Genomic DNA, 14,142 nt, shown 5'->3' on the forward strand with positions numbered 1-14,142 from the left:
CAGCATACTGCGAGAGACAAAAGATCTCTTCTTCCAGAGAAAATTAGAGATTATCAAGGGAAAGTTTCGTGCAAAAATGGGCATGGTAAAAGACAAAAATAGCAGGGATTTAACAGAAGCAGAAGAGATTAAGAAGAGGTGGCAAGAATACACAAAAGAACTACATAAGAAAGATGCTAACACCACCAATAAGAGGATGAAATGCTTACTGATCTAGAGCCAGACTTCCTGGAGAATGAAGTCAAGCGGGCCTCAGGAAGCACTGCTAACATGGAATTCCAGCTGAGCTATTTAAGACTATAAAAGATGATGCTGTTAGAGTGCTGTACCCAATATGCCAACAAATTTGGAAAATCCAATAGTGGCCACTGGATTGGAAAAGATCAGTTTACATTTCAATCCTAAAGAAGGGCAATGCTTAGGAACGTTCAAATTACTGAACAACTATGCTCATTTCACACTCTAGCAAGGTTATGCTTAAGATTTTGCAACCTAGGCTTCAGCAGCATATGACCCAAGAATTACCAGAAGAGCAGGCTGGTTTTCAAAGAGGCAGAGGAACTAGAGACCAAATTGCCAACACTCACTGGATTGTGGAGAAAGCAAAGGAAGTTCCAGAAAAACACCTACTCTTCCCCACTGACTACTGAAGCCTTTGACTGTGTGTATGACGGCAAAATGTGGCAAGTTCTCAAAGAGATGGGAGTGCCACATCATCTTACTTGTCTCCTGAGGAACCCATATGCAGGCCAAGAAGCAACAGTTAGAACCCAATGTGGAAGAACTGATTGGTGTAAGACTGGAAAAAGGGTATGACAAGGCTGTATATAATCACCTTATTTACATAACTTATATGCAGAGTACATTATATGAAATGCCAGGCTGGATGAATTGAAAGCTGGAATTAAGGTTGCCAGGGGTAATAGAAACAATGTCAGATATGCAGACAGTACTACTCTGATGGCAGAAAGTGAAGAGGAATGAAGAAACCTCTTGAAGAGTGTGAAAGAGGAGAGTTTAAAAGCTGGCCTAAAGCTTAGCATCCAAAAATCTAAGGTCTTGGCAACTGGTCCCATCACTCCTTGGTAGACAGATGGAGAAGAAATGGAACCAGTGCCAGATTTTATATATTCTTTGGCTCAAAGATCACTGCAGATGGCAACTATAGTCACGAAATTAAAATACAGTGCTCCATGGAAGGAAAGCTATGGCAAATCTGTAAAGCATACTAAAAAGCAGAGACATCACACTGCCGACAAAGGTCCATACAGTCAAAGCTATGGTTTTTCCAACAGTAACATATGGCTGTGAGAGTTGAACTATAAGGAAAGCTGAGTGCTGCAGAATCAATGCTTTCGAACTGTGGTGCTGGAGAAAACTTCTGAGAGTCCCTTGCATAGCAAGGAGGTCAAATCAGTCAATACTTAAAGAAATCAATTCAGGCTATTCACTGGAAAGTCAAATACTGAAGCTGAAGCTTAAATACTTTGGCCACATAAGAAGAAGAAGATACTCACTGGAAAAGACCCTGATGTTGGAAAGATAGAAGTCAAAAGGAAAAGGGGATGACACCGGATGAGATGGGTAGATGGTATCATAGAAACAACCAACACAAACTCTGACAGACTTACAGAGATAGCGGAGCACATGAGGGCCTGGTGTTCTATGGTCCACAGGGTCATGAAGAATAGGAAATGACTGAACAAAAGGGAGAAGAAAAGCGGGCCTAGAACAGACCTCTAGGGTGAACCCACAGTTAAGGAAGGTGATAGGGATGATACATAAGCAAAGAAAACTGATAAGTACTAGTCTGACAGATAAGTGAACCAGGAAAGAAGTAGCACTATAAACTCTGAGAGAGAATCTCTAGGAGGAATATGTGGTCAACAGTGTCAAATGGATCAGAGGTGTTAAGAAGCATGAGGACTGAGAAAAAGCCATGAGATTTGCCAATATTGAGATCACTGGTAACTTTGGAGAGAGCAGTTACAGTTGAGAGTGATGAGGTCAGAAACCAGACTACAAAGAGTTAAAAATGAGAAAACAAGCAAGAAGTAGAAGCAGTAAGTTTGTTCAAGAAATTTAGCTGCAAAAGGGAGACATATGTGATGATACTTTGAGGGGGTGGTAGGTTCTAGTTAAGGTTTCATAAAAATTGAGGAGACTTGGGCATCTTTGTAGGCAGTAGGGAAGGAATCTTTCAGGAACATTTGGCAAATAAGAGAAAGAAGCATTTGAAGTGGGGGAGGGGTGTGTGACTGACAATGTAATCAAGAGAAGATGGGAAGGAACAGAGAAGAGTTTGCAGTGGCCAAAAAAAAAAAAAGTCTTAAGTCAGACAAGGAAGCCACCTCTTTTTCAGAGATGAAGGGGAAGGAGTGAGAAATGACAACATGGGGGTCCTGAGATAAAGATAAGGAAGAGCAGGAAGCTCATGTTGAATGGCTTCCATAAGTCCTTCAGGTGAGAGGGGAAAGAAGTATGGAAAACCTGAGGAGGGAAGAGAAGGTTTGGAATGGCTTCCTGGGGAGTAAGGGAATCAATTAAGTAAGAATAAAAGTACCACTCTGCTGCAGTGAGGACCCAACTGAGACTGGGTAACATGAATTTGTTAAATACCCATTCAGCATGGTTACAGACTTCCTTTAGCTTTGTTCAGTGGCCTGTCAGTAAAATGGAAGAGGGAACAATCCCTCCTAGGATCCCACTTTAATGGAAGAGGTGGAAATGATAATCCAGGGCTGAGGTTTGTCAAAAGAAGAGCAGTGACAAGGGAAGAGAGGATTCAAGAGCAGGAGACAAGGTAGAACTGAGATGAAATGGTTACCTGAGACTGAGACTGCAAAGGGAGGAAGGTTAAATCAGAGTTGAAATAAGGGCCTAAGAAACTACTGAGAAAGGAAAATGGGTCTATTTCATTTAAACTTGGAAAACAATTTTTGACTTGCAAAACTGATAAACTGAGAACTGATTATTTTCTGTGGTATCAGAAATATAGAATTCTGAAAATTTTGGCTGAGACCTATTTTACATAAGACAGTGGCATCTATCAACAAAAATAACTTTTACAGCTAGCTACTTAAGATATACATTTTATTGTGTGTGTGTGTATATATGTGTGTGTATGTATGTATGTATGTTAGAAAGAACAGTGGATTTAGAACCAAATCTTCGCTCTGCCACCTGCTAAATGTGTAAGCTGAGTGACCCATGGCAAGTCACAACCTTCACGAGTCTCAGTTTCTCATACATAAAATGAAGACAATGTGTTTTTTTAATATCTATATATCTACTTCAAAGAGCTGTTTTGAGGAAAACAGCTTTATAAACAAGTTTTATTATTAAGCCCAAAAAGTTCCATGGAGAAAACCTCCATGGCCTGGAGAATCAACTGGGAGAGTTTTGGTTAAAAGGGTAAGAATTAACCAAAAAGTTTAACTCCTGAGTTCTAGCCTCAATTCTGCCAGTAACCAGTTCCTGACTGAGCTGAACTTTCTTAATTTCTTATAAAGAGAGGGGGGGATTGTGTCAAACTATCTTTAGGTCCTTCCACCTCTGAAATATTATGGTTGTATCATTTCCCAAATATGCTTAGGTCTTTCTTTTGTTCATTCCAGACTTATGATTTTATCAGTGTGAGGAAGAGATGTCAAACTCATAAACAGCTGGCTACATGTGGCTAGCAAAAATCCCAAGTGCAGCCAAACCAGATTAAAATATAACTGGCAGGGATCTATTTCTATTTGAGTTTGACAGTCCTGGAGAAATTACTTCCAGATCTATCTGTTTATCCTTAGTCCCTGTCCTAATATGCAATGCCTCAACACCACTTGACTGCTGAATATAATGAACTTGCTGTTCCATACAAAACTCAAGTCAGACATATCCAAAATCCTCTCCAAATCTAATGCTTCTGAGCGTCTCCATTTACATCAATGGTACCACTATCTTTTTATCATTGAGGTTTGCAACTTTGGGAAGAGAAGTACTGTAAACTGGTAGAAAAGTAGGTTGAGGAATAGGCTGGGAAGGACTTTGAAGGCCAGAAGAGTTTTTATTTAATCTCAGTGGTAACAAGGAGTCACTGAAGTTTTCTTGGTAGAGGAGTGATATAATCAAACATATGATTTACAAATATCACGTTGGCAGCAGTGTGAAGGATCAATGGGAATGGAAAGAAACTAGAGACTATTACAGTAGTCAAGTATCAAAAAAATAAGGCCTGAATTAGGGTGGTTGTTGCATGAGTAAAAAGAGGAGAACAAATGTAAGAGATTTTGCAGAGGCAGAAATGGCAGATTTAATTGGCTATACAGGGAGGACATATTGGATATATGGAGAGTCAAGGAGGACATCAAAAGGCTATGATGTGGAAAATACTTAAATATGTTCAGCTTTTCCCTAGGGGGAAGAAATTAGGAACATTGGTGGAAGTTGCATAGAGGGAAATTTAGGTTTGAGATAAGGAAAAATTTACTAAAATTACAACTTATTTTAAAGTGGAACGGACTGTCACATAAGAAAGTAGGTTCCCCTCCACTGAAGTATTTGAGCAAAGACTGGATGACCATTTGTCAGGACTATTTTATAGAGGGGATTCTTTTCCAGGTACGAATTCCAGGTATGAATTGGCCATCACTTCCGAGATCCCTTCCAACTATGAAATTTTGTGGTGCATAATCCACTTATTTTAGTTGATGTTTATAATTCTGATTAAGCTTGGGATTTCCTAACTCTAGCTAAAAGAAAAGTAGCTTGCTTACCTCTTTCAGTATTTCCTCAGAACCTTCAGATGTACAATGTTTATGGTGTGCCATAAAATAAGAAAGCGACATTCCATCAAAATAGAGATGAACAGATAATTTTCCCCATGGATTTTTGGGTAATTCCTATTATACACAATTAAGGAGCACAGTTAAGTTTCAAAACACAATATTAATTTAACTTAGAAGCCAAACACTTACGTTCATTCCACAAAACTACAAAAATTATGCTCTCTGCAAAACAGTATGGCCATGTAATCCAGAGTACTAAATCAGAATTTTTTCCAAAAACATTTTTTCTTTACTTAAAGGAGATAATCGAAATATGTTGACCTACATAATAATAGCTATCATTAATAGAATAATTTAAAATTAACAAAGTACTTTCTTCACAATAATGACAAGAAACAGGTGATGAAACATTATTATCCCCTTTCAAAAATGAAAATGAAGCAAATAGAAATTGACTTGCCCAGGATCATACCCCCATTAAATGTCAGAGTGAAATTTCTTCACCCCAGTTCCACAGCTCTCTACTATATCACACATCAATATCTAAGAACTATATGCTTGAATCCGGAACTCAATTTAAAAAGAAAAGAATGCTATAAATAAATAATAAATTAAGAAAAATAGAAACTATTTGCACACATGTATTAACAGCAATCTAAAACAACTAAGATGCCTCAGACTTCATTTATGTTGTGCCTGTCTCTATTCTGCTATCACCTCAAGTCTAGAGCACCATAATAAGTCTCTCCCTCCTACCCCCATCAATTCTTCCTACAGAGCTAAGTTAGTTTTCTAATGCACTGCTTTGAATGCCATTCCCCTATTCAAAAATGATTCAATGGTTCCCCAGGGTCTATAGTACTAAAATCCTTAGTCTAGCATTCATATCCTCAAATTCTTTCCCCAAAATTCCTTTTGTTATTCCCCCTACACTAAAATTCCATTTTGGCCAAATTATATACCGTTTCCAGAACAAGCTACAGTGATTATCTTATTCTTATCTCAAGGCCAGCTGAGCTTCTTTACCTTTCCTTGACAGTTTTTTTTTTCTGATGCCCCAAACCCTAAGTTTCCTTCACCGGAGTCTTGTACCACTCATTCAGCACTTTCATATGCTACCCTAGACTGTTATTTGTCTTTGTATGTATAACGACGTCTCTTTGGAGGAAAGATCCTCTTTTTAAAACTTTGCAGGTTACCCTATAGATAGCAACACCCTCCCTCTTACATGAATGTTTCTTTTTGTATTTGAACATGCTTCTTAGAAGCACAGAATCATGATCAGTGTTTTAGAGATGGAAAACACCTTCAAAGTCAGCTAGTCCAACCCTCATTTTAAAGAGAACATTAACACTCAGAAGGATCAAAAGACTTGCCCAAGATAACAATGCTATTAAATGGCTCAGCTAGATTTCCAACCTAAGTTGTTTAAATCCAAATCCAGTGTTATTTCTGCTTTACCAATAGCTTTCTCTGACAGGGCCTAATATTGCTGCATACCATAAGTTAAAATGAAGTAAGTTTAGAAATACTCTGAGTCCTTTAAAAAAACTTTACATGCCCTAAAATTAAGCCCATTTAAAAGTTTAGGTTGAAATTTCTCTTCTTTCATATGAGTATCAATTATGAGCTCATGTGTATATAACAGACACACAAAAGCATGTTTATCACTTTAAAAATCTAGGTTTTCATATTCGTTATTCCCTCAAATTAGTGCTTTTAAGGAGTTATTATGATATGTCAACATAAACAACTGCTTAGACATTAATACAAATTACCATGTTATGAATTTCCACCTCTCTCTTTGGTAACAGTTCTTGAAGGAGTTCTACTGCATCTGGCTGCCAGGAATATCCAACCTAATTGGGATAAAAATATTACTTTCCATTAACCAAAAAATAAGATGCACAGCAAGAAACCTATTGATAGACAAAGGCCAGAGAATCATAATGAAACTGCTTTCAGATGATGCTACAAAGAATTTATAAGGGCAAATACTATGCATTTTGGTTTACGCCTGTGATTTCACTGGTGCAATGAATTCTGCAATTTGTCCACAATTTTGGGTTTTAGAGAGTTGCCCAGGGTCATATAGCTAGTATGGACACAGGTGGGATTTAAACATATGTTTTCCTGATTCCTACTTTTTCCAGCATTTTATCCAATATAGTGTGATGCCTCTCTTCTCTACTCATGTTGCAAAATTCTGTCTCAATTAATTTAATGTGATTTGATTAAATCAACCTAATACCTCTATGAAATCAATTCTCCTAAAATTTAATTGGTCAATTGTGTAACAGAAATAATAAGAAACATGTTCAAACAAATACAATTCCACTATGCTGAAACACAAAAAGGAAAAACACATTGGCCGGCTTAAAATTTCTTGAGTCATCTCTTAAAACCAAAGAAATACTTCTCCCATGGATAATCAAAGTCTACACCTAACACTGTATCAGGAGGAACACATAAGGATCTTAGCTTCCCTTAAATTTAACTGCTCTCTCCAGTAATATATACTTTTAACCTTCCAGGCATAAAAGCAAAACAAATCAAAATGTAAATATGACTACTAAGGTTGCTTCTAGCTGTGTAATTATATGTTAATATGCTTTTCTGTAATACTGAGCATAATAAGAGCTTTGTAGGGCAGTAAATCATGGGTGACACTCCATCTTACACACTAAGCATTTCATCAATCATGACAGAAAGAATATTTAGCTAATCATCTACATTGATAGTGCAACAAATTACTTACAGGCACGGTATCATACAACTGACATGGAATACAAAACTGGGGTCTATCGGCATATAATACAATTGGGTAAAGATGACACTGTGGGATCTTCTCAGTATATCCATGGTCTAAATATTGTACCTGCATAAAAAAAGAATTGCATTACAGAATTATTGGTACAGGAGTTTTATATATCTTAGTGTTCAATAAGAACTACAGCAATCATCCCTAAAAGATGAAGTTAACTATAATTTGAAAAAACTTCCAGGACAAACTAGCCAAACTTTCTCATTGTCATAAAATTGCTATAAATCCATATATAAAACTGTGCATATTGACTGTTGTTTGCCTTTTTCTTACTTTATTGTAAATTTCTCAGGAGTGGGGACTATGGCTTCTCTACGGCATACATCACCACAAAGTGGTAAATTAGGAACTCTATGGGCAACAGAATGGTTACTGAAAGTACACTGTGAAATGCTTTCATTACAGAGTGAGATGCATAGTCTAATAAACATTAAATTGGAAGTCAGGAATCCTAGCTTCCAGTTTCACATCTGACACTGACTCACTGTCCACATTAAGATCCAGCCTCGGATACTTAACAGCCCTGTATGACCCTAGACAAGTCACTTTAACCACTATTTACCCCAGTTTCCCTATCCATAAAATGGGGATAATAACAGCACCTTCCTCCCAAGGTTGTTGTGAGGATTGAATGAGATAATAATTGTAAAGTGCTTAGCACAATGTCTAGTATATAGTGGGTGTTTAATAAATGATAGCTTCTTACTCTTTTTTTTAATTTCAAATTTGTATTTAATTAATTCTTACAAATTTCACTTCTACTGATCAATTTATATCATCATTTAATTCTCATGATTTGGTCTTTTTTTTTTTTTTGGCTAGGCAATGGAGTTAAGTGACTTGCCAAGGGTCACACAGGTAGTAAGTGTAATGTGTCTGAGGCCGCATTTGAACCCAGGTCCTCCTGAATCCAGGGCCAGTGCTCTGTCCACTGCGCCACCGAGCTGCCCTAATAGCTCCCTACTCTTCCCCCTTTCACTTATAGAGAAGGCACCAGTCTGCAATGGTACAGGGAATTTCCTCACTTGGGAGTTTCTTATACAAAAAGAATCATAGCCTTAGTCCCCAACTCTATCACTAATATAAAATACATAGCAATTTAATAAAGATTTTATCCAGGCAGGACTTTAACTTATCTTTGCCTTACCTATAAAGATCTTTAAACGTACAAATAACGTATGTGAAAATTATTCTACTTGAACACTGGTATGTTTTTCTGTAAAGCCCTGACAAACTTAGAAAACCACTTATGAGTCAGTTAAACACCTTAGACTTACTGGCTCAGACTTGAGATAAACTACTGCCCCAGAAAGGAATTAGTTCTAATGCTTTTTTCATTTAACCCACCCAAAAGCTAAATCCTCCTAAGAAACTTTCTATCTAGCATGTTTAAACATGTAAACAATGTAAATAACTTCAAATTTATACTGTGGACAGAACTTTGCTCCAAATTATGGAAATACAGGTTTGTTTGAATGGCTCTAGGACTAATGAGGTTAAAATAGTGAAAAAAAGAAAAGTCTTTAAATATAAAGGGACTTGAATATAAATATACAATTCAGATTGGCTCTCCCTTGGTTTATGTCCTCAGGATATTATCTAGTTAACTAGTTAAAAAGAAAAATATTCTCAAAAGACAATTTAAATGTTTACAATAAAAAAATTAATTTATGCTTTAGATTGACTGAGTTTCACTCTCAATCTATCACCAAAGAATAATCAGACTTACCCTGATAGTTCCACCAACAACTTCCATAACTTTACCTCGATACCACACAGTATCTGACCCCCTTACTGCACAAGCTTCTCCTTTTTTCCAGCAATATGGCTCCAAAAGACCAAGACACTTAAAGTTACTTTGAATTTCATCCATCAAATTTCTGAGCTCAAGTTCTAAGGAAATGCATAACACATAAACCTTAGGAAAATTATTTTACTCTTAATTTTTAATGTAAATAAAATCATTACTCTATAATATGATTATATTAAAATGCCATGAAACAGTAACTAGGTTTTAAAAAGTCAGTTCCTATACCCTTGGTATATCACTCAACTTGTTCAGTCAACCTCTTAAGTATTTTAAACAGTAGCCTTCGATATTTGTATACTAACTACTTAGGAATCTTATATTACCAGGTTACATTCAAGAGTATTTTGAGAACTGAGAGTACATATCACGATTATATTAAGATCTATTGAATGTAAATGAATAAATACTAGATTAGTTCAATTTAGGCATGATGGATCAACACTAGCTGAATAAATTATAATATATGCCATATATTATATGACGCTGAAATACAGCACTATCTTGGGGACACAGGCATTTAACAAAATCTTGTTAGACTCAATCTGTTAACCACTAATTATCCCAAACAGTATCTTCATTAAAAATATACAGGAATAACAATGTAGGAATTAAGCTGAAAATATCAGTTGGGACCAAAAACTAATATACACACACTATTATAATTTGTCCCCTACAGATATTCTTCTCTGATGTCTCACAGTGGCATGATTGTGACCCTACATGCTCTGGTGCATCTGTATAGTACAGACTCAGGCAGGTAATACCAAAATGGAAATCTTTTTAGTAAAGATCAGACGACCAGGGCCTAACCTGAGAGGACAAGCCTAAGCAGGTATGTATATGTTCATCAGTAGCAGTTTGGCCACTAGATAAAAAATTGTTTGGCCACGGTAAACATCAAAAATGAAAATACATAATGACTTCTGTGGCTTGCTTCTGATTCTTAGTGATTATGACAGAATATTAGACATGAGAACAACTGATTTTTAGATAAAACAGAAACATGTATTTAACTGCTGGTACTCTCAACTATAAGATCTTAGTCCAATGATCAAGGAGCAAATATAATATTGAAGGAAGTGAACCACATTAGTGCTGACATTTTTGTTATAAATGACAAAAAAGAAACAAAAGCATCTATGGCTAAATATTAGCAAAATGATCTTCCAGGAGGACTAAATAAAAAAGTCAATGGAATTAGGTTTATGGAGCCCAAAGGTGAAAGAAGGTGTTTCATAGGACTCTTAGTCATATTGCCCTGCAGTGCTCACAATAAGCACAAGTGAAAATGAACATCATGAAGATATTAGCAGCCCCTAGGCCAATATTTTTACAAAGGAGTAAGAAGCAGTTGAGCTACATGAAGAATTTTATAAGATCCTCCAGTGCTTGGCCACTTCCAAGCAAAGGTAGGCACAGTAGAGGATGGCAAAAAATACTGTAAAATATAGTTTGGGATAAAGAAATTAAAAAGGGCCAGAGATGTGCCTGTAAAACATGAATATTTTTTCAAGAAGTCGGAAATGCTGGACACTATGTTGACCAAACAGAAAGACAAAAATTTTACTTTAACAAATGCCTACTGAAAACCCCTCTAAATACCTATACAAAATGACTCTAAACAAATGCCTACCAAAGTGGGAGTCATTTTTTATTTAGCTACCTCTGCATAGTCAGACCATTAACTAAAGCAATGGCTACAATCCACATAAACTAGAACATAAAAAGATACAGTATTCAGTCAGCTAATAATAACAATAATAATAATGGTGAACTGCTGACTCTGGAAAATGGGTATGAGTGAAAAGATTTATATAGATTGTAATTTTAGAAAAATCAAACTGATATTAAAACAAGTCCTATCATGAGGACCTCAGAAACTACCTTAGCCAAGCAGACATTTGAGCCCCAAGCGAAGCATGGAAGATACTTAATTGGAATGCAAACATCTATAGAAGATGATAACGAAAGATTATGAACAGTATTGTTTTCAAAAAATAAAGTACTGAAAGGAATGGAAAAGCATTTAAATGCTTACTATGTGCAAGTATTTGTACAGTACACTGGCAAGGCTCCATGGATTTTGGGGAATATTGGCAGGACAAATGTTCATACCAAGAGGACAGATGGTTCAAGGGTTAGTTCCAGCCGAGACAGGGATGAAGTGGGGAATCAGTTTCTAAGTAAGAGTATGTCTTACACATACTGGGAACTGTGCAATTTGGCAGCAGATGGTGCCGCTGGTCTGCCTCCAATTCTGTGGCAATTGTGGCAGAGTAGAGGAAAAAACAGGTAGAGGGTGCTAAGAATTAGAGAATTTAAAGAGCATACGTAAGCACTAACTTAGCTATTGGTACTGATAAATGGAGTTCCTTTTCTAACAACCAGGCTGTCAACATACTCGGGCAGAACAGAATTTTATCATTCTTGACAACCTCACCACAACTCAAACATAGACAAAAGGAAATTGCAGTTAAATGGAATCATAGCCAACCTTGTCTTTAAAGGGGCAAATAAAGGAGTTGCTAGAGTTGTTTTTATTGTGCATCTATAAGTAATGAGAAACAATGTCTTGGAACATCTGGTCTTTTTGTATTGTACTGTTCACAACTAGAATCTGCAAAAGGCTACCTTAAGAACTGTAGATTCTGTGCCAATATTTGTTAAGGATGATGAAGAGGTTCCTCTAAGAACTTCTTTTGTTGTTGTTGTTTAGTCATTTTCAGTTGTATCTAACTCTGTGACCCCATTTGGGATTTTCTTGGCAAAGATATCAGAGTGTTTCCCATTTACTTTTCCTGCTCATTTTACAGATGACGGAACTGAGGCAAACAGAGTTAAGTGACTTATCCAGGGTCACACAGCTAGTGTCCAGGGCCAGATTTGAACTCAGAAAGATGAGTCTTCTGAACTCCAGGCCCAGCACACTATCTATTGCACCACCTAGCTGCCCTTATTAAGAGCCAAATTAAATCAATTTATACTGATACTTGGTAACTTCAATGCAAAAGGTGGGCACAGCTGACAATCTTGTAGAAAGTTGGAAAATATGGTTCAGGAAAGAAAAGAATAAATAGGAGAAGCCAAATACTTGTAGACTTTACCTAAGCTGTACACTTATATAACATTAATACCTTTTTTTTTTGAGAAAAGAACCAGAAGACACTGGAAGTGAACAAGAGCAAATAAAATAACATCACAAAAATTAAAATTATTACATTTTAACAGACACTAAATGACTTGTTTGTGATGAGGAAGTCAATCCTGGTTCAACAGTACAGCCAGACTATAAGACCTGTTAGAGTTAAGATAAAAATTAATGCAAACTAGAAGAATAAACATGAAATATTTGGCATACGATGAAAATAATTTTAATTTAAACAACCTATTTCAACTACCACTAAAAATGAAAAATGAATGTAATCAAGGAAATCAACACCAATTATGACCAGTTCATATAGACATTTAACCAATGTAGATCAATTACCATAAAAATGAGATCAAAAGAATACAAAACGCACCTTAGTGAGCAAGCATTAGACTTACTTGCCAAGTGGAGATATATGACAGCCTATGGCAACAGTGGTTTAGAACAAATTCACAAATAAAATCTTATGTAGAAGAATGGTAGAAAATTATGAGCAGTACTGCCTCATAAATTAGCAGAAAGCAATAGTGAGAGAAGAAGGCTGAAAGAAAGCTTTGATATAAAGGACAGTAGAAAAAAAAATAAGATTTCACGGTTTCATGATGTTTTATACTTCTAGAGGAATAGCTAAGCTAAAATTAATTTTAAATGTTGTATTTAACCATTTTCTTTTAAAATATATTCATATACACCCCCCCAATATATGGAATTATATCTAACAAAAACAGTTGATTTTCATTTTAGTTAAGTTCTTCATTACAAAGATATCACAAAATCACCAAGAATCTGAGACATACAATTAACTTATCAATTATACGCATTTTCATAAAACCAAGAAAAATATGCTATTAGAGATTATTCCCTTAAAAAAGTTTAAAGTTTTTAAAAAGTATTCAGAATCTGGTCAAAATGGCAGATAATTAAGGCTACATAATAAAAGTAAAAGATAATACTATATGGGAAGAAAGGATTGTGTGAATAATAAAATGACAGATAAAGAAATAACACATTTTCAACAATCTGTATTTGAAATGTGCGTTTTAGTATCTTCTTAGATCCAAGTGCAAACTATACTTACAAACTAGTTAAAAACAATATATGGTTAAAACTAAGGCAATAAAACCATAATCTATGACCTTTAAACTAACAGCTTAGTATTCTGCCTTACCTGACAATTTTGGTACCACGTATATAGTTCCATCATCACCAATGCAGCTTACTATTGCCTCAAACACTTTCATGTTAGGAATAACTGGTGGTTTGTAACATCCTCCAATTCTTGGGTCAAGCACTGTCTTTTTTATGCCAGGCACCTTATGTTCACTGATAACAGCATTAACTTTGGTGGGTTCAAAATGAGATGTGCTATACTTAGCCACTCCCAGACTCTCTTGTTCCATAGGGTTGTCAAGACTCTTCTCAGAGGCTGAATCACTTTTATCAATTTTGTCAATTCTGTAGGTTACAAAAAATATCTGATCTAACTAGGAGCAAAACAGCATAAACACAAAATAGTATACAAAGTATATACACAGATGGCTACAGATAAATTAAAATTTTTTAAGTGTAAAATTTTAATGTGATA

At 35.9% G+C, this 14,142-nt stretch overlaps 1 protein-coding gene across 1 annotated transcript in view; it reads right to left on the reverse strand.

Moving 5' to 3' along the window:
* The window catches only part of RNF17 (ring finger protein 17), a 123,734-nt gene that overhangs the window by 14,683 nt on the left and 94,909 nt on the right, over positions 1-14,142 (reverse strand). The window contains exons 26-30 of the mRNA XM_020968779.2: positions 13,726-14,012; positions 9,329-9,492; positions 7,534-7,653; positions 6,554-6,634; positions 4,764-4,889 (exon numbers count right to left, since the gene is read on the reverse strand). Of these exons, the coding sequence (XP_020824438.1) occupies positions 4,764-4,889; positions 6,554-6,634; positions 7,534-7,653; positions 9,329-9,492; positions 13,726-14,012 (778 nt within the window). The remainder of the gene's footprint in view (positions 1-4,763; positions 4,890-6,553; positions 6,635-7,533; positions 7,654-9,328; positions 9,493-13,725; positions 14,013-14,142) is intronic.

This window comes from Phascolarctos cinereus, unplaced genomic scaffold (assembly GCF_003287225.1).
Source record: "Phascolarctos cinereus isolate Bilbo 61053 unplaced genomic scaffold, phaCin_HiC Scaffold_726;HRSCAF=1367, whole genome shotgun sequence".
Lineage (NCBI taxonomy): Eukaryota > Metazoa > Chordata > Mammalia > Diprotodontia > Phascolarctidae > Phascolarctos > Phascolarctos cinereus.